This window comes from Apteryx mantelli, unplaced genomic scaffold (assembly GCF_036417845.1).
Source record: "Apteryx mantelli isolate bAptMan1 unplaced genomic scaffold, bAptMan1.hap1 HAP1_SCAFFOLD_182, whole genome shotgun sequence".
Lineage (NCBI taxonomy): Eukaryota > Metazoa > Chordata > Aves > Apterygiformes > Apterygidae > Apteryx > Apteryx mantelli.
In genome coordinates this window covers 82,340-109,174 of record NW_027118535.1, presented here as the reverse complement: position 1 = coordinate 109,174, position 26,835 = coordinate 82,340, and the positions used below count along the sequence as shown (strand labels likewise).

Genomic DNA, 26,835 nt, shown 5'->3' with positions numbered 1-26,835 from the left:
GGGGGGGAGAAAGAGCAGTTTGGGGCAGCCCGGACGCCTGGGCCCCCTGGGGGGGGGGGAAACACCCCCAGGGAAAACCCGGCACCGGATCCTGCTCGCCCGGATCGGGGTGACCCGGGATCAGGCCCCCCCCCGGCTCGGCCCCTTTTTGGGGTTCGGCACAAAACCCGGGATGGATCCGTGTCGTTTCCCCATTCCGGATGGGGCCGGGCCTACCTGGCGCTGGGAGCGGGGCGCCCGGGCCCCGGGTCACCTCCGACGTCCCCGACGTCCCCGTCGTCCCCGACGTCCCCGCGGGCTCCGGGCGGCGGCTCTCGCGCTCCAAGCGCAGGAACTCGAGGTCCTCGAGGCAGCGCAGGGTCCCCTCCAGCCGCCCCAGGGCCTGCGGGCGCCCGGACGCCTGGGTCCCCTGCGCCCCTCGCACCAGGACGCCTGGGCCCCTCCCTCGGACGCCTGGGCCCTTCCCGGACGCCTGGGTCCCCCCCCGGACGCCTGGGTCCCTCCCGGACGCCTGGGCCCCTCCCGGACGCCTGGGTCCCTCCCGGACTCCTGGGTCCCCTCCCGGACGCCTGGGCCCCTCCCGGACGCCTGGGTCCCTCCCGGACGCCTGGGTCCCCTGCGCCCCTCGCACCAGGACGCCTGGGCCCCTCCTGGACTCCTGGGTCCCTCCCGGACGCCTGGATCCCTCCCGGACGCCTGGGCCCCTCCCGGACGCCTGGGCCCCTCCTGGACGCCTGGGTCCTTCCCGGACGCCTGGGTCCCTCCCGGACGCCTGGGCCCCTCCCGGACGCCTGGGTCCCTCCCGGACGCCTGGGTCCCCTGCGCCCCTCGCACCAGGACGCCTGGGCCCCTCCTGGACTCCTGGGTCCCTCCCGGACGCCTGGATCCCTCCCGGACGCCTGGGCCCCTCCCGGACGCCTGGGCCCCTCCTGGACGCCTGGGTCCTTCCGGACGCCCTGGGTCCCTCCCGGACGCCTGGGCCCCTCCCGGACGACTGGGTCCTTTCCCGGATAGTTGGGCCCCTCCCGGACACCTGGGCCCTTCCCGGACCGCCTGGGTCCCTTCCCCGGACGCCTGGGCCCTTCCCGGATGCCTGGGCCCCTCCCGGACGCCTGGGTCCCTTCCCGGACGCCTGGGCCCTTCCCGGATGCCTGGGCCCCTCCCGGACACCTGGGCCCCTCCGCCGGACGCCTGGGTCCCTCCCGGACACCTGGGCCCCTCCCGGACGCCTGGGCCCCTCCCGGACGCCTGGGCCCCTCCCGGACACCTGGGCCCCTCCCGGACGCCTGGGCCCTCACCTCCTGCTGCCGACTCTCACTCGGGGCCCTCGGGGCGGCGCCGCTGCAGCCGCTCGTCCTCGCGCGGGGGCCTCGTCCTGCGGGAAGAGCCGGACGCCTGGGCCCCCTCCCGGACGCCTGGGCCCCCTCCAAAAGCAACCTCCCCCCCCCAGCTGCCCCAACCAGGGATCAGGGTGTTTGTGTGGGGGAAACAGGCGCAAAGCATGCTGGGAGGATGCCAAGCGGGCCGCAGGGCATGCTGGGAGCGCGGGCGCCGGCACCCGGGGAAGGGACCCAGGCGTCCAGGCCGCTCCCGCCCCCTGCGGCTCCGCCCTGGCACGACCGGTCGGCCCGGTTGGGCCCTGGGGAGGGGGGCCCAGGAGTCCGGGGGGGGGGGGGGATGTGGGGTGGGGAGGGGGCCCATTCCCACCCCCTGAGCCAGGCCCCAGGAAGGGGCCCAGGCGTCCGGGTGACCCCCCCGGGAAGGGGCCCAGGCGTCCGGGTGACCCCCCAGGAAGGGGCCCAGGCATCCGGGCGCCCCCCGGGAAGGGGCCCAGGCGTCTGGGCGCCCCCCCAGGAAGGGGCCCAGGCGTCCGGGTGACCCCCCAGGAAGGGGCCCAGGCGTCCGGGTGACCCCCCGGGAAGGGGCCCAGGCGTCTGGGTGACCCCCCAGGAAGGGGCCCAGGCGTCCGGGTGACCCCCGGGAAGGGGCCCAGGCGTCTGGGTGACCCCCCGGGAAGGGGCCAGGCGTCCGGGTGACCCCCCAGGAAGGGGCCCAGGCGTCCGGGCGCCCCCGGGAAGGGGCCCAGGCGTCCGGGGCGCCCCCGGGAAGGGGCCCAGGCGTCCGGGTGACCCCCCAGGAAGGGGCCCAGGCGTCCGAGGCGCCCCCGGGAAGGGGCCCAGGCGTCCGGCCGTACCTCCAGGCTCAGGCCCTGCAGCTGCAGCGCGGCCACGTCGGGGTCGGGGTCGGTCCCGGGCGGCGGGCGGCGGCTCGGCCTGGGCGGGGGGGGGGGAGGGGGGAAACCAGTGACTCCCAGTGCTTCCCAGTTCCCTCCCAGTGCTCCCGGCTCGCCCCTCCCCCCTCCCCTCACCTCTGCCTCCCCCGAGGGGGGGTCGAGGGTCGCGGCGTCCTGGGGCACCATGGCGGCGCTGGGGTCAAGAGGGTCAGAGGGCAGGAGGGGCCCAGGCGTCCGGAGGGGCCCAGGCGTCCGGGAAGGGCCCAGGCGTCCGGGCCCCGGCGCTCACCGGCTCCGCTCGGGCCGGCTCGGGTGGGGGGCGGAGCCCCGGTCCCGGTGACGTCAGCGCCCCGGGGGCAGCGTGGACCCGCCCAGGGGCCCAGGCGTCCGGGAGTGGCACGAGCCCCCCCCCCCCCCCCCCCCCCCCCGGTGGGACCCAGGCACCTGGGTGGGGGGCTGCCGCTCCCCGGACACCTGGGCCCCTCCCGGACGCCTGGGCCCCTGCCCGGACTCGCCGGTTCTCGCCCTGTCGCACCGGGGCGGGATTTTCCCGTGGGAACCGGCCCCTCCCTCCCCCCCACCCAGGACGCCTGGGCCCCTTCCAGGCCCCGCCCGGACGCCTGGGTCCCCTGAGGGGGGGGGGGGGGGGAAGGGGGCAGAGAGGGCCCAGGCGTCCGGGCCCCTCCCCCCCCCCCAAAAACAACCACCCGGAGCCGCTTTTTTCCACCACGTTTTTATTTGCCTGCTGAAAAAGCCCCCGGCGCTCGGGGGGCGGGGCCGAAAGCCAGGGGGCGGGGCCGAAAGCCGGGGGGCGGGGCCTGCCTCCTGGGGGCGGGGCTAAGCGGTGACGTCCTGCACCCCGCAGCGGAGATTGGCCGGAACGGCGACGTCTGCGGGAGAGAGAGGAGGCGGCTCAGAGCCCGGAGGGGCCCAGGCGTCCGGGGGGCCCAGGAGTCCGGGAGGGGCCCAGGCGTCCGGGAAGGGACCCAGGTGTCCGAGGGGCCCAGGCGTCCGGGAGGGGGCGGGGCCTGCCGTACCCATGAGCTGAGGCCGGGGCAGGTTCAGCCCCTCCATCAGCGTCACGAACTCGTCGGCGCTCAGGCTCAGCCGCGGGTTGAACCGTCGCTCCTCGTCCACCGTCGACACCGTCTGCCTGGGGGGGGGGGGTGGGGGGGGCAAAACTGCTGCCTGGGGGGGCAAAAAAACTGCCCCGGGGGGGGGCCAAACTGCCCCCCAGGACCCACAACTGCCCCCCTCGGGGCAAATAACTGCCCCTTCAGCCCCCATTTGCCCCCAACCGCTGTTTTTTCCCACCTGAGGCCCCTTATTTGCCCCCCCAGCCCTGGTATTTACCCTCTCCAGCCTGCTGTGGCCCCCCCAACCCCATTATTTGCCCCCAACCCCCATTGTTTGCCCCCCCAGCTCCCTTATTGCCCCCCTGAGTTGGTATTTGTCCTTTCTAGCCCCATTATTTGCCCTTTACCCCCATTATTTGCCCCCAGCCCCCGTTATCTGCCCCTGAACCCCACTATTTGCCCTCTCTAACCCCATTATCTTCCCCCCAACCCCGTTATTTGCCCCCAGCCCCTGCTATTGCCCCCCAACCTGTTGCTTAACCCCCCAGTCCTGTTATCTGCCTACAACCCCGTTATTTACCCCCCCCAGCCCGTTATTTCCTCCCCCCAGTCCCGTTATCTGCCCTCGAGCCCCGTTATTTGCCCTCTCCAGCCCCATTACCTGCCCCCAACCCTGTTATTCGCCCTCTCTGGCCCCGTTATCTGCCCCCCAACCCCGTTATTTGTCCCCTCCGGCCCTGTTATCTGCCCCCCAACCCCGTTATTTGCCACCAGCCCTCGCTATTGCCCCCCCAACCCCGTTATTTCCTCCCCCCGGCCCCATTACCTGCCCCCAACCCCGTTATTCGCCCCCTCCGGCCCCGTTATCTGCCCCCCCACTCCGTTATTTGCCTCCAGCCCTGCTATTTACCCCTCCCGGCCCCGTTATCTGCCCCCCCGGCCCCGCACCGGTGTAGTCGTGCCCCGGGTAGACCAGGCAGCTCCCGGGCAGCGTGAAGATCCGCTCGTGCACCGACCGGTACAGCGTGCGCGCGCACCCTGGGGGCGGGGCGGGGCGTTACCATGGCGACCGGGCGTCAGCGCCCCCCCCGTGGCCATGGCGACGGCGCCGCGGCTCTCTCCCCGCCCCTCCCCGTGACCATGGCAACCGCGCGCCGCTGCTCTCTCCCCGCCCCTCCCCGTGGCCATGGCAACCGCGCACCGCTGCTCTCCCCGCCCCCCCGTGGCCATGGCAACCCGCGGCCATGGCAACCGCGCGCCGCGCCTAGCGGTGACCGTGAGGGGAGATGCCGCGCGCTTTGGGGGGGGGGGAGGCGCCGCTGTCGCCATGGTAACGGGCGGGGGGGGGGCCGCTCCCAGTGACTCCCAGTAACCCCCAGTCCCTCCCAATGCCCCCCTCCACAGCCTCCCAGTAACCCCCATGGCTCCAGTCCCTCCCAGTGTCCCCCCCGGGTCCTCCCAGTGCTCCCAATGCCCCCCCCCACAGCTCCCAGTCCCCCCAACCAGTGCTCCCAGTCCCCCCCGGTGCTCCCAGTGCCCCCTCCCCATGGTTCCCAGTCCCCCCCAGTGCTCCCAGTGCCTCCCAGCAACCCTCCCCCCGGCTCCCAGTGCCTCCCAGTCCCCCCAGTGCCTCCCGGTCGCTGCCCTGCTGGAAGTCGGTGCGGCCGCAGCCGCGGATGAGCAGCGCGTCGCCCGTGAACGCCATCGACTCGTCGTCCAGCACCAGCGTGAGGCAGCCGGGCGTGTGGCCGGGGCTGGCGCGGGCCTCCAGCTCCTGCGGGGAGGGGGGGGGTGGGGACACGGACACGCGACGTGGGGCCCAGGCGTCCGGGGGGGCTCCATCAGCCCCCACCACCACCACCGCCATGTCCCCATGGGGCCCAGGCGTCCGAGTCCCCCCCCCCGGCCCCCCCGCGGGCGCCCCGCACTCACGAAGGCGCCGAATTGCAGCCGGTCGCCGTCGCGCAGCAGCAGGTCGGCGCGGGCGCCGCTCGCCCGCGAGATGGCGCTGAGGCAGCCGGGCAGCGCCGCGCGCAGCGCGCCCGAGCCCGTCACGTGGTCCGCGTGGCAGTGCGTGTTCACTGCGGGGGGCGGGGCCAAACGGGTCACGTGGGGGGGCACGTGGGGGGGGGCAGCGCGCCCGAGCCCGTCACGTGGTCCGCGTGGCAGTGCGTGTTCACTGCGGGGGGCGGGGCCACAAGGGGGAGGTCACGTGGGGGGTCACGTGGGGGGGGGCAGCGCGCCCGAGCCCGTCACGTGGTCCGCGTGGCAGTGCGTGTTCACTGCGGGGGGCGGGGCCAAACGGGTCACGTGGGGGGGCACGTGGGGGGGGGGGCAGCGCGCCCGAGCCCGTCACGTGGTCCGCGTGGCAGTGCGTGTTCACTGCGGGGGGCGGGGCCAAACGGGTCACGTGGGGGGGTCACGTGGGGGGGGGCCGCAGCGCGCCCGAGCCCGTCACGTGGTCCGCGTGGCAGTGCGTGTTCACTGCGGGGGGCGGGGCCAAACGGGTCACGTGGGGGGTCACGTGGGGCGCCGCGCGCAGCGCGCCCGAGCCCGTCACGTGGTCCGCGTGGCAGTGCGTGTTCACTGTGGGGGGCGGGGCCAAAGGGGGGGTCACGTGGGGGGCGGGGCCAAAGGGGAGGGTCACGTGGGGGGGGCGCAGCACGCCCGAGCCCGTCACGTGGTCCGTGTGGCAGTGCGTGTTCACTGCGGGGGGGCGGGGCCACAAGGGGGAGGTCACGTGGGGGCGGGGCCAAAGGGGAGGGTCACATGGGGGGCGGGGCCACGAGGGGGTCACGGCGCGGGCAGCGTGCTGTGCGCAGTGCGTGTGTGTGTGTGTGTGCAGTGCGCATGTGTGCGCGCAGTGCATGTGCAGTGTGTGCGTGTGTGCGCAGCGCATGTCTGCAGTGTGTGTGTAACGTGGGCAGTGTGATTGCAGTGTGTGTGTGTGTGTGCGCAGTGCATGTGCACAGTGTGTGCGCAGTGGGTGTGCGCAGTGTGTGCAGTGCGTGTGCAATGCACATGTGTGCAGTGCGTGTGCGTGTGTGCGTGCAGTGTGCATGTGTGCAGTGTGTATACGTGTGCAGTGTGTGTACGTGTGTGCAGTGTGCATGTGCACAGTGTGTGTGCAGTGGGTGTGCGCAGCGTGTGCAGTGGGTGTGCAATGCACATGTGTGCAGTGCGTGTGCGTGCGTGTGTGCAGTGAACGTGTGCAGTGCGTGCACAGTGTGTCTAAGTGCAGTGCACATGCAGTGCGTGTGTGCAGTGTGTCTGTGCAGTGTGTGTGCAGTGCATACCCGCTGCAGGGCGCTGCAGTCACTGCATGTGCCACAGTGCCACACGCGTGCAGTGCATGTGTGCAGTGCGTGTGCAGTGCGGGTCGGTGCATGGACACTGCGCTACACGTGTGCAGTGCGTGTTCACTGCAGGGCACCACCTGCCACTGCGTGTGCAGTGCGTGTGCAGTGCGTGTGCGCCGTGTGTGCGCTGTGCGCTGCTGCACGTGCGCTGCGTGTGCCCCGCGTGGGTGCTGGGTGTGCACTGCGTGCTGTATGTGCACACTGCACACGCACTGCGCGATCACTGCACACGCTAAGCGTTCCATCCCCCGCCAAGGGGCCCAGGCGTCCGGGTGGCTCCGCTTCCCTCCCCCAACCCCCTATGGGGCCCAGGTGTCCGGAAAGGGCCCAGGTGTCCGGGAGGGGCCCAGGCGTCCGGGAGGGGCCCAGGAGTCTGGGGAAGGGCCCAGGCGTCCGGGAGGGGCAGGGCAGGGTGGGGCGGGGCAGGGGGCGGGGTCTCCTCACCGGCGTAGCGCAGCCGCAGCCCCAGCTCGCGCAGCAGCTGGGTGTCGCGTGCCACCGTCTCCAGCACGGGGTCGACGATGACGGCGTCGCGCGACGCCTCGTCCGCCAGCACGTAGGTGTAGGTGCAGGAGCGCGCCTCGAAGAGCTGCCGCCGCCGTCAGCCCCCGCCGCGGGGGGCCCAGGCGTCCGGGAGGGGCCCAGGCGTCCGGGACGGCATCACCCCCCCCCCCCAACCCGGGGTCCAGGCCCGAACAGCTGCCGCCATCACCATCCTCAGCCCTGTGCCGGGGCCCAGGCGTCCGGGATGGCATCACCCACCCCGGGGCCCAGGTGTCTGGGAAGGGCCCAGGCGTCCGGGAAGGGGCCCAGGCGTCCGGGTATCGCTATCCCTGAGGGGGCCCAGGAGTCCAAGAGGGGCCCAGGCGTCCGGGCACCTCCACTCACTCCGGGGCCCAGGCGTCCAGGAGGGGACCAAGGTGTCAAGGGAGGGGCCCAGGCGTCCGGGAGGGCATCACCCACCCCAGGGCCCAGGTGTCTGGGAAGGGCCCAGGCATCCGGGAAGGGGCCCAGGCGTCCGGGCACCTCCACTCACTCAGGGGCCCCAGGAGTCCAGGGAAGGGGCCCAGGCGTCCGGGAGTAAGGGGGGACCCAGGAGGATGGGAAGGGCCCAGGCGTCCGGGTATCGCTGTCCCTGAGGGGGCCCAGGCGTCCGGTCACCTCCACTCACTCAGGGGCCCAGGCGTCCGGGCAACCCCCTCCCAGGGGCCCAGGCGTCCGGGAGGGGACCAAGGTGTCAAGAGAGGGGCCCAGGCGTCCGGGAGGGGCCCAGGCGTCCGAGTGACGTTTATCCCCGCCCCCACAAGGGGCCCAGGTGTCCGGTGTCCCCCCCCCCTCTTCTCCCCCCCCCCCCCACGAGGGGCCCAGGCGTCCGGCCGCCCCCACCTGCCGCAGCAGCAGGCGCCGCCCCGTCCCGTAGCTCCGCGCCGGCCCCAGCGCCCGCAGCGCCGCCGCCACCCGTCTCCCCCACATAGCGCTTCTGACGGCGCCCGCCGCGGGCGCGGCCCCTTTAAGACCCCCCCCGGGGAGCGGCGCTTAAAGCGGCGACGTCCCCCGCGGTGGGGCCCACGCGCGCCTCCCTTCGCCTGAGGCGGCGCCGCGGCGCGCGCTCATTGGCTGCCCCGGCGGTGACCCCGAGCGGCCGCTTTAAGGCGCGCTGCGGGTGTGTGTGTGTGTGTGTGTGTGGGGGGGGGGTTGGAGGGAGGCGGTGACGCAGTTTAAAAGGGCGACGCCCACTCGGCGATGGGGCCCACCGCCCCCCCCCTCCCCTCGGCGTGACGCGGCTCCGCGCTGCGCGCTCATTGGCTGCCGCCGCGCGGCTCCTTTAAGGATTCAAACCGCTGCCGCGGCCACGGGGGATCCCGGCTCCTGATTGGCTCCGCGCTGCCGGAAGCGCCACTTCCGGTCCCGTTAACCCTTGCGGTGCCAACGGCCTTAAAGGGGCCTGGCTGGGGCGGGGGGAAGGGGGGGGGACTCGGACGCCTGGGCCCCTTTTGGGGGGGGGGGGAGGGGCTGCCCAAGCGGCTCGGCCCAGCCTCCGCCCTGGGTGTGGGCCCAGGCGTCCGGGCGGCCCCACCCTGAGGGCAAAGTCCAGCTGTAAATGGGGCGGAACCGGGGGGCAAAGTGCGCCAAGGGCCCAGGCGTCCGGGGAGGGGCCCAGGCGTCCGGGAGGGGCCCAGGTGTCCGGGCCCCCCTCCCCCAACGCCAGGAACCCAGGTAGAGGCAGCCCCGGACGCCTGGGCCCCCCCCCCACATCCCTTCCCTCCCCCCCCCAAACAAAGCCCCGGAGCCGCTGCGTTACCGAAACTGTTTTAATTCGCATGAAAACGCCCCGAAACAGGGAGGACGTGGGGGGAGGGGCGGCGCCACGGAGCGACACGCCACAACATGCAACATCCCGCCGGGACACGCGATGGCACGCGATGACATGCCTGAACTGCGCCGACACGCGATGACACGGCTTGACACGCACCGACACGCCTCAGGCGCGGGGGACGACGGCGAAGGGCTGCGGTGGCACCAGCCGGAGCCGCTCGCCGCAGGCCAGGACCCAGCGGGGCCTCACGAAGGAGAGCGACGGGTTCACGTCCAGCGCCTGCGGGAAGGGCCCAGGCGTCCGGGAGGGGCCCAGGCGTCCGGGGGGGACCCAGGTGTCCGGGAAGGGACCCAGGAGTCTGGGAGGGGCCCAGGCGTCCGGGGAGGGGCCCAGGCGTCCGGGAGGGGCCCAGGCGTCCGGGAGGGGCCCAGGCGTCCGGGAAGGGGCCCAGGCGTCCGGGGGGGACCCAGGCGTCCGGGAAGGGGCCCAGGCGTCCGGGAAGGGACCCAGGCGTCCGGGAAGGGGCCCAGGAGTCCGGGAAGGGCCCAGGCGTCCGGGAGGGGGCCCAGGTGTCCGGGAGGGGCCCAGGCGTCCGGGAGGGGGCCCAGGTGTCCGGGAGGGGCCCAGGTGTCCGGGAGGGGCCCAGGCGTCCGGGAGGGGCCCAGGCGTCCGGGAAGGGCCCAGGCGTCCGGGAAGGGACCCAGGAGTCTGGGAGGGGCCCAGGCGTCCGGGGAGGGGCCCAGGCGTCCGGGAGGGGCCCAGGCGTCCGGGAAGGGGCCCAGGCGTCCGGGGGGGACCCAGGCGTCCGGGAAGGGGCCCAGGCGTCCGGGAAGGGACCCAGGCGTCCGGGAAGGGGCCCAGGAGTCCGGGAAGGGCCCAGGCGTCCGGGAGGGGGCCCAGGTGTCCGGGAGGGGCCCAGGTGTCCGGGAGGGGCCCAGGCGTCCGGGAGGGGCCCAGGAGTCCGGGGGGGACCCAGGCGTCCGGGAAGGGCCCAGGCGTCCGGGAAGGGCCCAGGCGTCCGGCAGCTCCTCACCTCCTCGAAGGTCTCGTCCCAGTCCTGCGCCGTCACCACGTGCGTCACCTTCTCGCTCATGTAGGGAGCCAGCGCCCTGCGGGGGGGGGGGAGGGGACTCGCTGGGTGCTCCCCGCCCCCCCCCCCGGACGCCTGGGCCCCCCCGGACGCCGGGGCCCCTCCGTACCCGCCGAAAGCCGTCACGTAGCGCTGCAGCAGGCGCCGCTCGGGGGCCGCGAAGTCGCCGTAGAGGAAGAAGGTTTTGTCCACGAAGAAATCTGGGGGGACGGAAGGGTCAGAAAGGGCCCAGGCGTCCGGGAAGGGCCCAGGCGTCCGGGAAGGGGCCCAGGCATCCGGGAAGGGCCCAGGTGTCTGGGAGGGACCCAGGCGTCCGGGAGGGACCCAGGTGTCCGGGAGGGACCCAGGCATCCGGGAGGGACCCAGGTGTCCGGGAGGGACCCAGGCGTCCGGGAAGGGCCCAGGCGTCCGGGAAGGGCCCAGGTGTCTGGGAAGGGCCCAGGCGTCCGGGAAGGGCCCAGGTGTCCGGGAGGGGCCCAGGCGTCCGGGAAGGGCCCAGGCGTCCGGGAAGGGCCCAGGTGTCTGGGAAGGGCCCAGGCGTCCGGGAAGGGCCCAGGTGTCCGGGAGGGGCCCAGGCGTCCGGGCGTACCAGGCAGGGGGGGGATGGGCTCGTCGCTGTCCGTGTTCTCGTCCGTGGAGCCGCCGTAGGGATCGTCCGCGGGGGGGGCCGGCACCATCCTGAGGGGGGGGGGAGGGGGAAGGGAGAAGGGGCCCAGGCGTCCGGGCGCCCCGAGGGGCCCAGGCGTCCGGGCGCCGCTCACCTGCGCAGCTCGTCGTCGGTGTCCCCCGACTCGTCCCCGTCGCGCTCTGCGGGGGGGGAAGACGCGGGCGGTGGCTCCCGGACGCCTGGGCCCCCCCGGGGATGCCGCGGGGGCGGGGCCCGGACGCCTGGGCCCTCTCCTACCTGGGGGGGGGTCGTCGGCGTCGGAGCAGGGGGGGGTCGCGGGGCCCCCCGAGGGGCCGGGCTGCGCCGGGGGGGGGCTCTGCAAGAGAGGGCAGCGTTGGGGCCCAGGCGTCCGGGAAGGGGCCCAGGCGTCCGGGACGCCCCTCCCCCACCTTTCGAGCATGGCGGGGGCGGGGTGGGGGCGGGGCCTCCCCAGGCTCCTCCCCATCGCTGGCGGAGGAGGCGGAGCCAGAACCATCCAACAGGTACCTGTGTGGGGGGGGAGGGGGGGGGCGGGACAAGAGCAAGTTACCCACAATGCACTGGGGCTCCCCCCAACCCTGGGGGGTGTGGCTTCCCCCAGCCCCTCCCACCTGGGGGCGTGGCCACCCCAATCCCCCCCTGTGGGCAGGGTCCCCTTAAGCCGCACCCCCATCGAGCCACCCAAGCCCCTCCCCCAAGTGGGTGTGGCCCCAAGCCCCTCTCTCCAGACCCACCCCCAGCCAACCCACAAAGCCCCTCCCACGGGGGTGTGGCCTCCCTAAGCCCCACCCACCAACCACTCCCGATTGAGGGTGTGGCCCCAGCCCCGCCCCCTCCCAGTGGGTGTGGCCTCCCAAGCCCCTCCCCATGGGAAACACCCCCACAAGCCCCTCCCACAAGCCCAGCCAGGCTCCATCCCTCCACCAGCCCCTCCCACATGGGGGTGTGGCCTCCCAACCCCCCACCAAGGGGGTGTGGCCACCGGTAGCCCCTCCCACTCCCTCCCCTGCCCCCCCACAGGGCTCCCCCCACCCAGGAACCGCCCCCATGTGGGTGTGTCCTCCCCAAGCCCCACCTCCACACCAGCCCCCTCCCAGGCCCCGCCCCCATTGGGTGTGTCCCCCAGGCCCCGCCCCCAGGGGGCGGAGCCGCGGCTCACGGGGCGCAGGGCAGGCGGCGCCGCTGCCGTTGGCAGTCCCAGATCCAGGCGGGAGACACGAGGCGGCCGCCGAGCGCCCGGGCCCGGGCGGCCTTGGGGGTGCGGGCGAAGGCGCAGCTGGGGGCGGGCGGACGCCTGGGCCCTCGGACGCCGGGGCCCCCCGGACGCCTGGGCCCCTCCCGGACGCCTGGGCCCCTCCCGGACACCTGGGCCCCTTCCCGGACGCCTGGGCCCTTCCCGGACACCTGGGCCCCTCCCAGACACCTGGGCCCCTCCCGGACGCCTGGGCCCCTCCCGGACGCCTGGGCCCTTCCCGGACGCCTGGGCCCCTCCCGGACTCCTGGGCCCTTCCCGGACGCCTGGGCCCCTCCCGGACGCCTGGGCCCTTCCCGGACGCCTGGGCCCTTCCCGGACACCTGGGCCCCTCCCGGACACCTGGGCCCCTTCCCGGACACCTGGGCCCCTCCCGGACACCTGGGCCCTCCCGGACTCCTGGGCCCTTCCCGGACGCCTGGGCCCCTCCCGGACGCCTGGGCCCTTCCCGGACGCCTGGGCCCTTCCTGGACACCTGGGCCCCTCCCGGACGCCTGGGCCCCTCCCGGACGCCTGGGCCCTTCCCGGACGCCTGGGCCCTTCCTGGACACCTGGGCCCCTCCCGGACGCCTGGGCCCCTCCCGGACGCCTGGGCCCTTCCCGGATGCCTGGGCCCCTTCCTGGACACCTGGGCCCCTTCCTGGACACCTGGGCCCCTCCCGGACACCTGGGCCCCTCCCGGACGCCTGGGTCCCTCCCGGACGCCTGGGCCCCTCCCGGACGCCTGGGTCCCTCCCGGACGCCTGGGCCCTTCCCGGACGCCTGGGTCCCTCCCGGACGCCTGGGCCCTTCCCGGACACCTGGGCCCTCGGACGCCGGGGCCCTCCCGGACGCCTGGGCCCCTCCCGGACGCCTGGGCCCCTTCCCAGACGCCTGGGCCCCTCCCAACCCCCGCTCCCTCCCCCCCCCCCCCCGGACGCCGGGGCCCCGCGCGGCACTTACACGAGGTGGGTGCTGTCGGGGGTCCAGTCGGGGCGGGTAGCGGGCGCCCATGGCGACGGCGGCGTCGCGCAGGCGGCTGCGCAGCGGGTTCTCGAAGCCGCTCAGCACCAGCACGACGCCGGCCAGCACCCGCGGCGCCGCCGCCGCCGGGGGCCCAGGCGTCCGGGCGGGGGGGGGGGGGGGCACCGCTGCCGCCGCCGCCGCCCCCCTTCCCCGCCGCCTCCTTCTTCGCCGCGCTGCCGCCGTTGGCTTCGGGCGCCTCCGGCTTCCTCTTGGCGGCGGTGGCGGCGGGGGGCGACGGCGCCCGGACGCCTGGGCCCGCCGCGGCGCTGGGGCCGCCCGGACGCCTGGGCCCCGCCTTGGGGGGCCGCGCGGGGGTCGGGGGCGTCTCGCCGGAGGTCGCCTGCAGCGTGGCCACGGCGTAGCTGGGACCGGCGGCGTCCTGGGGGGCGGCTGCTGGGGGGGGAGAGAGGTGTGAGAGGGCCCAGGCGTCCGGGAAGGGGCCCAGGCGTCCGGGAGGGACCCAGGTGTCCGGGAAGGGCCCAGGCGTCCGGGAAGGGCCCAGGCATCTGGGAGGGGCCCAGGCGTCCGGGAGGGGCCCAGGTGTCCGGGAGGGGCCCAGGCGTCCGGGAAGGGGCCCAGGCGTCCGGGAGGGGCCCAGGCGTCCGGGAGGGGCCCAGGCGTCCGGGAGGGGCCCAGGCGTCCGGGAAGGGGCCCAGGTGTCCGGGAGGGGCCCAGGCGTCCGGGAAGGGGCCCAGGCGTCCGGGAGGGGCCCAGGCGTCCGGGAGGGACCCAGGCGTCCGGGAAGGGGCCCAGGCGTCCGGGTCTCTCTACCGCCACTGCACCATCTCCCAGGGGCCCAGGCGTCCGGGTTCCCCCCCCCATGCAGAACCCAAGTGTCTGAGGGGCCCAGGAGTCCGGGCATCCCACCCCCCTCCCCCACCGCGAGGGGCCCAGGCGTCCGGGTGTGCGTCCCCTCCCCACCCCATGCGGGGCCCAGGCGTCCGAGGGGCCCAGGTGTCCGGACGTTCCCCCCTCCTCCCGCTAACAGGGGCCCAGGCGTCCGGGTCCCCCCCCCCCCCCCCACGAGGGGCCCAGGCGTCCGAGGGGCCCAGGCGTCCGGGCGCCTACCTGGGGGCGAGGGCGGCCCCCCCCGGCGGTAGAAAAGGGCCCCAGGGCGCCGGGCGCCGCCGTCGTCCTCCCGCACCGTGAAGGGGCCCAGGCGCGTCACCTGGGGGGGGGGGGACATGGGGGGGCGGTTATGGGGCTGGGGGATGTTGTGGGGGGCGGTTGTGGGGCAGTTGTGGGTCCAGGGAACCATGGGAGCAGTTAGGGGTCTGGGGGGGGCAGTTATGAGGGGCAGTTGGGGGTGTGGGGAACAGGAGAGCAGTTGGGGGGCAGTTGGGGGCAGTTATAGGGGGCAGTTAGGGGCCCGGGAGGGCAGTTGGGGGGCAGTAAGGGGTCGGGGGGGCAGTTATGAGGTGCAGGGAGCAGTTGTGGGTCCGGGGGGGCAGTTCTGGGGGGCGGTGGGGGGTTCGGGGGGGCAGTTGTGGGTCCGGGGGGGGTAGTTACGGGTCGGGGGGGCAGTTGGGGGACAGTTATGGGCCCAGGGGCAGCAGTTAGGGGGGGCGGGGGGGGGGTTCGGGGGGGTAGTTGTGAGTCTGGGGGGGCAGTTACGGGTCTGGGGGGGCAGTTAGGGGGCAGTTGGGGGCCCAGGGGTGGCACTTGGGGGGCACTTAGGGGGCAGCTATGGGGCAGTTAGGTAGCAGTTGGGGGCAGTTACGGGGCAGTTAAGGGCAGTTATAGGTCAGGGGGGCAGTTATGGGGGGTGGGGGGGGCTGGGGGGGCAGTTGGGGGGCAGCTGTGGGGCAGTTGTGGGCCCGGGGGGGCAGTTAGGGGGCACTTGGGGGGCAGCTATGGGGCAGCTCACCGGCGCTGGCGGCGGCTCCTCGCTCTCGGGGGGGGAGTGAAACCGCACGAACGAGAGACCGAAGGGGCGGCTCTGCGGGGGAGGGGCGAAGGGCCCAGGCGTCCGGGAGGGGCCCAGGCGTCCGGGAACCCTCCTCCCCCTCCCCCCCCCAAACCTGTGGGCCCAGGCGTCCGGGGGACCCCAGCAACCCCCCCCTCCCCCAGGGACCCAGGCGTCCGGGGATGAATCCAACCACCCTGGGGGAAGGAGCCCAGGCATCCGGGGGTTGAACCCAGCTCCCCCAGGGAAGGGGGCCCAGGCGTCCGGGACCAGGAAAGGGGCCCAGGCATCCGGGGGTTGAACCCAGCTCCCCCAGGGAAGGGGGCCCAGGCGTCCGGGACCAGGAAAGGGGCCCAGGCATCTAGAACGGGAAAGGGGCCCAGGTGTCCAGGGCTTGAACCCAGCTCCCCCGGGGAAGGGACCCAGGCGTCTGGGATGGGAAGGGGGCCCAGGCGTCCGGGTGTTGAACCCAGGTTCCTGGGGAAGGGGGCCCAGGCGTCCGGGGCAGGAAGGGGCCCAGGCGTCCGGGACCAAGAAAAGGGGCCCAGGCGTCCGGGGGTTGAACCCAGGTTCCCGGAGAAGGGGCCCAGGTGTCCGGGGCGGGAAAGGGGGCCCAGGCGTCCGGGGCTTGAACCCAGCTCCCCCAGGGAAGGGGGCCCAGGCGTCCGGGACGGGACAGGGAAGGGGCCCAGGTGTCCGGGACGGGAAAGGGGCCCAGGCGTCCGGGTGTTGAACCCAGGTTCCCGGGGAAGGGGCCCAGGCGTCCGGGATGGGAAGGGGGCCCAGGCGTCCGGGGCGGGAAAGGGCCCAGGTGTCTGGGATGGGAAAAGGGGCCCAGGCGTCCGGGGGTTGAACCCAGCTCCCCCAGGGAAGGGGCCCAGGCGTCCGGGGCAGGGGCGGGAAGGAGCCCAGGCGTCCGGGGCGGGAGGGGGGCCCAGGCATCCGGGGCGGGATGGAAGGGGGCCCAGGCGTCCGGGGCGGGACGGGGAGGGGGCCCAGGCGTCCGGGGCGGGACGGGAAGGGGGCCCAGGCGTCCGGGGCGGGAAGGAGCCCGGGCGTCCGGGGCGGGGCGGGAGGGGGCCCAGGCGTCCGGGGCGGGGCGGGAAGGGGGCCCAGGCGTCTGGGGCGGGGCGGGAGGGGGCCCAGGCGTCCGGGAGGGGCCCAGGCGTCCGGGGCACCTGGCAGTAGGGCTGGCTGCAGACCACCTTGACGCGGTCCCAGGCGCGCTGGGCGGCCGCTCGCGCCAACGCCTGCGGCCCGAAGGCCCGGACCCGCCGCAGCCCCGCGCCCGCCCGGCTCTCGGCCGGCGTCAGCAGCGCCGCCGCCGGCAGCAGCACCTGGGGGGGGGGCAAGGGGGCGGGGGGGGGGGTCAGAGGCCGCGACCCCTGACCCCTGACCCCTGCGCCCCCCCCCCCCAAGTGGCGTCACGGCGTCACCCACCTCGAAGTCTTGGCCCGGGGCGGCGGCCGCCCCCGCCAGCACCTCCACGAAGGCCGAGCCCTCGTTGCCCACCTCGATGCGATGCACTCGCGCCTCCCGGGCGAACTGCTCCGCCGCCCCGGGGCCCAGGCGTCCGGGCCGGGGGGGGAGGGACACGGTCAGCGGCGCCGTCGCACCCGGCCCCCCGGGGTGGGGGGAGCTGGGAAACCTGCCCCCCAGGGGCCCAGGCGTCCGGGAACTCACCCCCAGGGGCCCAGGAGTCCAGGGACCCCTCCCAGGGGGCCCAGGCGTCCGGGAACCCCCCTCACATGGGGCCCAGGCGTCCGGGGAACCACCCCAAGGGGCCCAGGCGTCCGGGAATCCCCCTCACATGGGGCCCAGGCGTCCGGGGACACCCCTTACACGGGACTTAGGGGTTTGGGGACCCACCCCAAGGGGCCCAGGCGTCCGGGCCCCCTCCACCCCCCCCATCACATGGGGCCCAGGCGTCCGGGGAACCATCCAAAAGGGCCCAGGAGTCCGGGGAACCCGTTCCAGGGGGCCCAGGCGTCCGGGCTCCCCCTCCCCGCCGCCCCCCCTCCCCTCCCCTCCCCTCCCCTCCCCCCCCCCAAAGGGGGCCCCGGCGTCCGGGCGCACCTGCAGCACCACGCAGATCTGCTTCTCGCCCGCCCGCGCCCCCCGCCACGGCCGGTAGCTCTCGGGGCGCAGCAGGTTCTCGGCGCAGTGGGTCTGGGGGAGAGCAGGGGGGGAGGGGCCTATTTGCCCCGCCCCCCTCCTCGGGGTGGCCACGCCCCCCAAGCAGGCCACGCCCTCCCAGGCCCGGCCACACCCCTCTGGGCTCATCCCCCCTCATCAAGATGGCTGCCACTCTCTCATAGAAGGTCCCATATAGAAGGAATAGCTCCGCCCCCAGGGCTTGCCCCGCCCCTCATACTGGCCCCGCCCCATCATGGCCCCGCCCCCTCTTCGGATGGTCCCTGCCCTCCTTTTGGATGGTCCCACATAGTTGGGCTGGCCCCACCCCCATGCTTGACCCCGCCCCTATTGGAAGCCCCGCCCACCCCTCGGGATGACCCCGCCCCCCACGCGGGCTGGGCCCCGCCCCCACCGCTACGGCCCCACCCCCCCCACAATAGAACCACTCGCCCCCAGGCAGCCCCGCCCACTCCCCCGGGAACAAGGGTGGCTCCGCCCACCAGGACACGCCCCCTTTGAAAGGCCACGCCCCCCGGCCCGGGACAATGGACCCGTCCGACCTCCCCCCCCACACCCGGCCTGAGGCCGTGGAGTCGCCCCAGCCCCGGCGGTCCCGGTAGCCCCGGCCCGGCGCCCCGCAGCCGCTCACCGGGTCGGAGCTGCTGACCGACACCACATGCTGCAGCTCGATCTCCGGCATCGCGGCGGCTCCCGCTCCCGCTCCCGCACACCGTCGCCGACCGGAACCTAAACGCCCCCTCTCTTCCCCGCTAACGGAAGCCGCTCTGCACTGCTGGTCCGCCCAGCTCTATGGCACGCCGGTCCTCCCAGCCGCACCGCGCAGGCGCGCGATCTCCCCGGGGGGTACGGTGGGACCCGCCACAACCTCGCTAACGGAAGCCGCTCTGCGCTGCCGGTCCGCCCAGCTCTATGGCACGCCGGTCCTCCCAGCCGCACCGCGCAGGCGCGCAGACTCCCGGAAAGGGGGGGGCAGGGCGCGATTCGCAGGCGCTTTCCCGCCCTCAGCGCCGCGCATGCGCACTCCCCCTCCCTCCCCATCCGCAGCCTCTTACGTCACGGGAGCGCGACCTGACGTCACCAGCCGCGTGCCTTTCCCCTCGGCAACAGGTGACACGCGTGGCGAGCAGCGTGTGACGTCACCAGGTCGTCAGCGAGCCCCCAAATCCCCCCCCCGGGTCGCGGTAGGGGGAGGGGCGGGGGCAGTTCACCCCCCTGAGGGGGCAGTTGGGGCCGGGAGGGGGGCGAATTTACCCCCCGGGGGGGCAGTTATGACGTCAGAGGCCGGTTTCGTCTTTTCGGCTTTATTTTGGGTGGTCCCAGAGGGCCCCGGACGCCTGGGCCCCCCTCGCTGGGCGGTTTGGGGCTGTTCCGGAGTGTTCCGGGCTGTTCCGGAGCGTTCCGAGACATTCCAGGCTGCTCTGGGCCTTTCTAGGGCAGTTTTGGGTCATTCTGGGGCGTTTCAAGTCGTTCCGGGGCCGTTTTGGGGTGGTTTAGGGTGTTCCAGACTCCTCCAGGCCATTTTGGGGCTGTTTAGGCTTGTTTTGGGGCATTTCAGGGCTGCTCCACGGCTATTTTTGGACACTCCGAGCCATTTTGAGGTATTTTGGGGCGTTCCAGGCTGTTCCAGGGCGTTTGGGGCCATTCTGGCGCCATTTTGGGGCAGTTTGGGGAATCCTGAGCCATTTTGGGTGTTTTGGGGCATTCCAGGCTGTTCCAGGACCATTTTGGGGTGATTTGGGCCATTCCAGGGCCATTTTGGGGCAGTTTGGGTGGTTCCGGGGCTGTTTTGGGGTCATTCCATGCTGTTTTGGGGCAGTTTGGGCGGTTCCAGGGCCATTTTGGGGTCGTTCCATGTGGTTCTGGGTTGGTTTGGGCAGTTCTGGGGCCGTTTTGGGGCAGTTTGGGCAGTTCCGGGTCGGTTTGGGCAGTTCCGGGGCCTTTTTGGGGTCGTTCCATGCCGTTTTGGGGCGGTTTGGGCAGTTCCGGGTCGGTTTGGGCAGTTCCGGGGCCGTTTTGGGGCGGTTTGGGCGGTTCCGGGGCCTTTTTGGGGTCGTTCCATGCCGTTTTGGGGCGGTTTGGGCAGTTCCGGGTCGGTTTGGGCAGTTCCGGGGCCGTTTTGGGGCGGTTTGGGCGGTTCCGGGGCCATTTTGGGGTCGTTCCATGCGGTTTTGGGGCGGTTTGGGCAGTTCCAGGCGGTTCCGGCCGCTCAGGCCAGCAGCCGGCTGTACTCGGCCAACGCCGACGACTTCTTCACCCCATCCCAGATGCGGGCGGCGTAGTGGAACCTGCCCAGTACGGCCCAGTATGGCCCAGTGTCCCCAGTACAGCCCTATGTCCCCCCCCCCAGCACCCCCCAGTGTCCCCCAGTCTGTCCCAGTACCTCCCAGAGCCCCCCACCCGGCCCCAGAGCCCCCCAGTTGGTCCCAGTAACCCCCCAGTCCCTGTCCCAGTCCCTCCCAGTCCCTCCCAGTCAGCCCCAGTTCCACCCCAGTAAACTCCCAAGCAGCCCAGAGCCCCCCCAGTCCGTCCCAGTCACCCTCCCAGTGCCTCCTCATCCCTCCCAGTTCCCTCCAGTGCCCCCCCGGTGCCTCCCAGTCCCCCCAATCCCCTTCCCAGTGCTTCCCTGTCCCTTCCAGTGCCCCCAGCCCCCGTCCCAGTCCATCCCAGTCCCCCCCAGTTCCTCTCCCAGTAACTCCCAGTGCCCCCAGTGCCCCCCAGTGCCTCCCAGTCCCCCTCCCAGGACTCTCAGTGCTCCCAGTTGCCCTTCCAGTGCCTCCCAGTGCCCCCAACCCCCATCCCAGTCCATCCCAGCCCCCCCCAGTTCCCCTCCCAGTAACTCCCAGTGCCCCCCAGCGCCCCCCGCACGCACCAGTTCCTCTCGGTGAGCAGCGTGTGCGAGAGCTGGGCCCGGGCGGCCGCCAGCACCCGCCCGCGGAGCCGAGCCAGGAGGGTCCCGAAGGCGCCGTGGCCCCGGTAGGGGGGGAGCAGGGGGAAGAGCGGCCCCCCCCCCGGGAGCTGCCCCCCCCCCCGTCAGCCGCGCCCGGACGCCGGGGCCCCTTCCCGGACGCCTGGGCCCTTCCCGGACGCCTGGGTCCCTCCCGGACACCTGGGTCCTTCCTCGGACGCCTGGGCCCCTCCCGGACACCTGGGCCCCTCCCGGACGCCTGGGTCCTTCCCGGACACCTGGGTCCTTCCCAGACGCCTGGGTCCCTCCCGGACGCCTGGGCCCCTCCCGGACACCTGGGTCCTTCCCGGACACCTGGGCCCCTCCCGGACGCCTGCGCCCTTCCCCGGACGCCTGGGTCCCTCCCGGACACCTGGGCCCTTCCCCGGATGCCTGGGTCCCTCCCGGACGCCTGCGCCCTTCCCCGGACGCCTGGGTCCCTCCCGGACGCCTGGGTCCTTCCCGGACGCCTGGGTCCTTCCCGGACGCCTGGGCCCCTTCCCCGGACGCCTGGGCCCTTCCTCGGACGCCTGGGCCCCCCCTGCCCCGCCCAGCTCCCCCCCCCCCCGTTCCCGGACGCCTGGGCCCTCACCGGCGCGGGGGGGGGCGTCCTCGCCCTCGGCCTCCAGCAGCGGCAGCAGGAACAGGTTCACTTCGGCCTCCAGGAAGTCGGCGGGGAGCCCCGGGAAGAGGCCGCAGTCGAGCATGGAGAGCGCCCCTGTGTCCGGGGGGGCCCAGGCGTCCGGGAGGGGCCCAGGCGTCCGGGGAACGAACCCCCACCCAGGGACCCAGTTGTCTGTGAGGGGCCCAGGTGTCTGGGGCAGGAGGGAAGGGCCCAGGCGTCCGGAGAGGGGGAAAGGGGCCCAGGTGTCCGGGGGGGGGCAGGGAAGGGGCCCAGGTGTCCGAGGGGCCCAGGCGTCCGGGGGGGGGGGGGGGAAGGGAAGGGGCCCAGGCGTCCGGGGGGGGGGGGGGGAAGGGAAGGGGCCCAGGCGTCCGGGGGGGGGGCAGGGAAGGGGCCCAGGCGTCCGGGGGGGGGGGCAGGGAAGGGGCCCAGGCGTCCGAGGGGCCCAGGCGTCCGGGGGGGGGGCAGGGAAGGGGCCCAGGCGTCCGGGGGGGGGGCAGGGAAGGGGCCCAGGTGTCCGGGGGGGGGGGGCAGGGAAAGGGCCCAGGCGTCCGGGGGGGGGGGGGCAGGGAAGGGGCCCAGGCGTCCCGGGGGGGGGGGCAGGGAAGGGGCCCAGGCGTCCGAGGGGCCCAGGCGTCCGGGGGGGGGCAGGGAAGGGCCCAGGTGTCCGGGGGGGGGGGGCAGGGAAGGGGCCCATGCGTCCGGGGAGAGGCAGGGAAGGGGCCCAGGCGTCCGGGGGGGGGGGCAGGGAAGGGGCCCAGGCGTCCGGGGGGGGGCAGGGAAGGGGCCCAGGCGTCCGGGGGGGGGGCAGGGAAGGGGCCCAGGCGTCCGGGGAGAGGCAGGGAAGGGGCCCAGGCGTCCGGGGGGGGGGCAGGGAAGGGGCCCAGGCGTCCGGGGGGGGGCAGGGAAGGGGCCCAGGCGTCCCGAGGGGCCCAGGCGTCCGGGGGGAGAGGCAGGGAAGGGGCCCAGGCGTCCGGGGGGGGGCAGGGAAGGGGCCCAGGCGTCCGGGGGGGGGGCAGGGAAGGGGCCCCAGGCGTCCGGGGGGGGCAGGGAAGGGGCCCAGGCGTCCGGGGAAGGGGCCCAGGCGTCCGGGCGCCGCCCACCCTTGTACTTGAGGTGCGAATGCGCCATGAGCCGGTCGAGCACCAGGTGCATCTGCCGCAGGCGCGGGGGCAAAAGGCTTCGGCTCGAGCCTTGTTCTGCAGGAAAACTGCCCCCGGGGGGGGGGGGGAGGCTGGTTGGGGGGGGGCCGGGGGGGAGAGGGGGGTCGGGGTGTCCGTGGGGGCGGCTGTGGGGGGATTGAGGAGGCCGTGGGGGGGATCGGGGTGTCCGTGGGGCAGCCGTGGGGTGTCCGTGGGGGGATCGAGGAGGCTGTGGGGCAGCCAGGCTGTCCATCAGCAGCTGTGGGGGGACGGGAGTGTCCGTGGGGTGTCCGTGGGGCAGCCATGGGGGGATTGAGGAGGCCGTGGGGGGGACTATAGGGTGTCAGAAGAGCCGTGGGGCAGCCATGGGGCGACCGGGGTAGCTGTGGGGGGATCGAGAAGGCCGTGGGGGGATGGGGGTGTCCGTGGGGCAGCCATGGGGCAGCCTTGAGGGGATCGAGGAGGCCGTGGGGCAGCCTTGGGGGGGGACCGTGGCAGCTGTGGGGGGATTGAGGAGGCCGTGGGGTGACCAGGGTGTCTGTGGGGCAGCCGTGGGGCAGCCGTGGGGGGACCAGAGTGTCCGTGGGGGGATCGAGGAGGCAATGGGGGGACTGGGGTGTCTGTGGGGCGGCTGTGGGGCAGCTGTGGGGGGACCGGAGTGTCCGTGGGGGGATCGAGGAGGCCGTGGGGGGATTGGGGTGGCCGTGGGGCGGCCGTGGGCGGCCGTGGGGCTCACCCAGGTGGGGGTAGTACTCGGCGGCCTCGTCGGGGCCGGCGGGCGCCGCTGGGCTCGTGGCTGGGCGACGGAGTCGACGGCTTCACCATCTCGGCCGTCTGCAGGAACCTGCGCGGGGCCACAGGTGCGGCGGCGCGGTGTTGGCGGCGGGGGGCGACAGCCCGGCGGAACAGCCGCGGCAGCGATGGGACAACCGGGGGGGGTGACAACCCGGGACGACGGTATCAGTAAGAGAACAACCGGGGGGGGTGGGAACGGGGACAACAACCGGGGACAACTGCGTCAACAACGGGGGGGCGACAGCCGGGACAACAGCGTCAGCAAGGGGGACAAGCAGGGGGACAACAGCCGGCGGTGACGACGGTGCCAGCAACAGGCGGACAACAACCGGGACAACAGCGCCGGCAACGGGGACAAGCGCAGGGACAACTGCGTTAGGGGTCGGGGAGCACCAGGGAATGTGGGGCAGGGGCCGTGGGGCAGGAACGGAGCCCATGGGGGGGCCATGGGGTGACCCTGGGGGCCGTGGGGCAGCTGTGGGGCAGCCGTGGGGCTGGGCCGGGCCTGTGGGGTGAGTGCGGGGGGGCCATGGGGTGGAGCCGTGGGGCGGGGCCGTGGGGCGGCACCTGTAGAGGCTGAGGTCGGTGAACCAGTCCTGCACCACCAGCACCACGTGGCAGACGGTGAAGAGGAAGGCGGCGATCTGCAGCGACTGTGCGCGCGTGGGGGGGGGGCGGAGTCAGGCCGCACACGCGTGTGGGGCCGGGACACCCCCCCCCCGGCACCCCATAAACCCCCCCCTGCATCGCCCACCTAGGTGTGGGGCAGGTTGCAACCCAAACCCTTATTACTATGCTATTACTATGTTATTACTATGCTATTACAATGCTATTACCTGTATTATCAGTATGTTATCACTGTGTTATTACTATGTTATTATCACTTATTACCATGTTATTACAATGCTATTACCTCTTCATTATTTCTACCTTGTCTTTGCATAGCCGCAGTCCAAACTCGGCTCCGCTACTGCTATTACAGTATAATTACCACGCTATGGCACCGCTATTACCATGTTATTATCACATTATTACCCCATTGCTAGCTCTAATTCCATTTATTATCTTAGCATGATGGAGATTAAGCTCTTTATCTATATTCTTGTGTAATTACTATGTTATTACCGTGCTGTTATCATGTTATTGCATCATTCTTACCTCTATTTTCCATCTATTATGGGGATATGATGCAGAATAAGTACTGTACCTCTATTACTATGTAATTACTATACTATTACTTTATCACTTATCATGTTATTACCTTATTCTTATCCATTCATTGTTACTCTATCTCTATGCAGTACCTATTACTAAGTAATTACTATGTTATTATCATGTTATTACCCCATTATTATTCCTATTTCCATTTATTATGTAAACAAGATGCAGACTAAGTATCATATTTCTATTACTATGTAATTACTATGTTATTATCATGTTATTATGTTATTGCCCATAATTATATATTTATTGTTGCTTTGTCTATGCAGCATCTCTTACTACGTAATTACTATGTTATTGCCCCACTATTACCATGTTGTCGCTTTGCTGTTACCACGTGGTTACCTTGCTATTACCATGCTATTACGCTGCTATTACAATGTAATTACATTGTTATTACCATGTAATTACCACATTATTAGCCCATCGTTACCATGTAATTACCAACGTTATTAGCCCACCGTTGCCACGTCATCAGCGCGTTATTACCCCGCTGTTACCCGCGTTATTACGGCGCTATTACGCTGCCGTCCGGCCCCCCCCCCCCCTCCCCGTCTACCTGCATCTCCACGTAGGTGTGGGGGCAGGCTGTACTCGGGCGGCAGCTTGCGGTCGTTGTTGATGAGGTGGTCGAGGATGGAGGGGCTGAGGATGGGCTGGGGGGGGGCAGGAGGGAGGGGGTTAGCGAGGGGGCGGGGCTGGCTGGCGAGGGGGCGGGGTCAGCGGGCGGGGGGGGCGGTACCTGGGTGTCGAGGGAAGACCACCCGCTCCTGGGTGATGAAGAAGTCGATGCCGCAGGTCTGGTTCCCGCCGCGCTCCTTCATCTCGGGGGCTCTGCGGCCGGAAGACGAAGGCCCTGGGGGGCGGAGCAGGGGGGCGGCGCTGGCACCCGCCGGCTGCCCCACGGCGACCCCCCCCCAGACCCCCCTGACCTCCAACTGCCCCATAGAGGACCCCCCGACTGCCCCATAGAGACCCCCGACTGCCCCATAGGAACCTCCCAGACCCCCGGACTGCCCCATAGGGACCCCCGACTGCCCCATGGGGACCCCCCAGAACCCACAGCTGCCCCATAGAGACCCCCAACTGCCCCATAGAGACCCCCAAACTGCCCCACAGAGACCCCTGACTGCCCCATAGGGACCCCCCAGACCCCCAACTGCCCCATAGAGAGCCCCGACTGCCCCATGGGGACCCCCCCAGCTGCCCCACGGGGACCCCCCGACCCCCAATTGCCCCATAGAGACACCCCCAGACCCCCAACTACCCCGTAGAGACCCGACTGCCCCATAAGGACCCCCAGACCCCCAAGTGCCCCATAGGAACCTCCCAGCTGCCTGCAGTTGCCCCATAGAGACCCCCCCTGACCCCCCAGCTGCCCCATGGGGACCACCTAGACCCCAAACTGCCCCACAGAGAAGCCCAAGTGCCCCATAGGGACCCCCCCCAGACTGCCCCATGGGGACCCCCCTGACCCCCAAGTGGCCCCATAGAACCTCCCAGCTGTCTGCAGCTGCCCCACAGGGACCCCCCAGACCCCCCAACCGCCCCCCCAGCTGCCCCTCGTCACCCCCCAGCCGCCCTATAGCCACCGACCCCCCCCACAGTGTCGCCCAAACGCCGCTCTGAGCCCCCACCCAGGCCCTCCCAGCGCCCCCTGCAAGCCCCGCCCCCTGCAAGCCCCGCCCCCCGCCGCAAGCCCCGCCCCCACCGCTGGTCCTCCTCCGGCTGGTTGGCTGCCAGCAGCGACATCAGCGTGGATTTGCCGGTGCCCTGGAGCCCCAGGACGCCCACGACGAGCACGTCCGTCTGGTCCAGCAGGAACTGCGGGAAGGGCCCAGGCGTCCGGGAGGGGCCCCAGGCGTCCGGGAAGGGCCCAGGTGTCCAGAAGGGGCCCAGGCATCCGGAAGGGGCCCAGGAGTCCGGGCATGGAGGGGGCCCAGGCATCCGGGTGGGAGGGGGTGGCGGGAGGGGACGGGAGGGGCCCAGGAGTCCCGGGAGGGGCCCAGGCGGTCCGGGAGGGGCCCAGGCGTCCGGGAAGGGACCCAGGCGTCCAGGAAGGGACGCAGGAGGTCCGGGAGGGGGCCCAGGTGTCCGGGAAGGGCCCCGGCGTCCGGGAGGACCCAGGTGTCCGGGGAAGGGCCCCGGCGTCCGGGAGGGGCCCAGGCGTCCGGGAGGGACCCAGGTGTCCGGGAAGGGGCCCCAGGCGTCCGGGAGGGGCCCAGGTGTCCGGGAAGGGCCCAGGCGTCCCGGGAGGGGCCCAGGCGTCCGGGAGGGACCCCAGGCGTCCGGGAAGGGCCCAGGCGTCCGGGGGGGACCCAGGTGTCCGGGAAGGGCCCAGGCGTCCGGGGGGGACCCCAGGTGTCCGGGAGGGACCCAGGCATCCAGGAGGGGCCCAGGCGTCCGGGTGGGAGGGGGCGGGAGGGGGCAGGAGGGGCCCAGGCGTCCGGGAGGGGCCCAGGCATCCAGGAGGGGCCCAGGCGTCCAGGTGGGAGGGGGCGGGAGGGGGGCAGGAGGGGCCCCAGCGCGTCCGGGAAGGGCCCAGGCGTCCGGGAGGGGCCAGGCGTCCGGGAAGGGGCCCAGGCGTCCCGGGAGGGACCCAGGCATCCAGGAGGGGCCCAGGCGTCCGGGTGGGAGGTGGCGGGAGGGGGACGGGAGGGGCCCAGGCATCCGGGCGGGACCCAGGTGTCTGGAGGGGCCCAGACGTCCGGGGAGGGAGGGGACCAAGGTGTTTTGGGAGGGGCCCAGGAGTCTGGGAGGGGACCCAGATATCCGGGAGGGGCCCAGGCGTCCGGGGTGGGAGGGGGGTGGGAGGGGACGGGAGGGGCCAGGCGTCCGGGTGGGAGGGGGTGGGGAGGGGACGGGAGGGGCCCAGGCGTCCGGGTGGGAGGGGGGCGGGAGGGGGGGGCGGGAGGGGCCCAGGCGTCCGGGCGCACCTCGATGGCGCTGTCGCACCAGTTCATCTGCTCGTCCACCAGTTTGATGCTGGTTTTCATCTTCTCGGGCGCCGCCAGCCGCGCTTGGCCGGCCACCGCTGCGGGGGAGGGGAGGGGCCCAGGCGTCCGGGAGA

The 26,835-nt window shown here is 72.9% G+C and overlaps 3 protein-coding genes across 3 annotated transcripts; all 3 read right to left on the bottom strand.

The window, feature by feature from the left end:
• Window positions 1–3,039: 3,039 nt before the first annotated feature.
• LOC136995930 (persulfide dioxygenase ETHE1, mitochondrial-like) lies at window positions 3,040–8,323 on the bottom strand. Its single transcript, XM_067316926.1, has 8 exons — window positions 8,055–8,323; window positions 7,113–7,257; window positions 5,733–6,015; window positions 5,242–5,488; window positions 4,954–5,083; window positions 4,220–4,347; window positions 3,271–3,382; window positions 3,040–3,123 (listed from the first exon to the last, which is right to left on the bottom strand). Exons 1-8 carry the CDS (start codon window positions 8,139–8,141, stop codon window positions 3,071–3,073), a joined length of 1,185 nt encoding a protein of 394 aa, XP_067173027.1. The 5' UTR covers window positions 8,142–8,323; the 3' UTR covers window positions 3,040–3,070.
• A 650-nt stretch (window positions 8,324–8,973) lies between these two features.
• On the bottom strand, window positions 8,974–17,849 carry LOC136995936 (DNA repair protein XRCC1-like). Its single transcript, XM_067316931.1, is given in 17 exon segments — window positions 8,974–9,264; window positions 10,019–10,094; window positions 10,185–10,275; window positions 10,665–10,753; window positions 10,837–10,882; window positions 10,980–11,058; window positions 11,132–11,228; window positions 11,881–11,997; window positions 12,916–12,950; window positions 12,952–13,103; window positions 13,105–13,371; window positions 14,047–14,146; window positions 14,846–14,917; window positions 16,063–16,221; window positions 16,325–16,429; window positions 16,961–17,053; window positions 17,670–17,849. Coding segments are annotated over 17 exon segments (1,743 nt in total). The 5' UTR covers window positions 17,721–17,849; the 3' UTR covers window positions 8,974–9,150.
• Window positions 17,850–18,326: 477 nt separating this feature from the next.
• Window positions 18,327–26,793, bottom strand: LOC136995920 (nonsense-mediated mRNA decay factor SMG9-like). The gene is given in 15 exon segments (XM_067316916.1): window positions 18,327–19,326; window positions 19,911–20,056; window positions 20,578–20,703; window positions 21,711–21,773; window positions 21,776–21,817; window positions 22,486–22,525; window positions 22,527–22,593; window positions 23,112–23,197; window positions 24,325–24,348; window positions 24,350–24,421; window positions 24,508–24,519; window positions 24,521–24,595; window positions 24,597–24,621; window positions 25,477–25,589; window positions 26,702–26,793. Coding segments are annotated over 15 exon segments (1,668 nt in total). The 5' UTR covers window positions 26,762–26,793; the 3' UTR covers window positions 18,327–18,609.
• Between the last annotated feature and the right edge of the window lie 42 nt (window positions 26,794–26,835).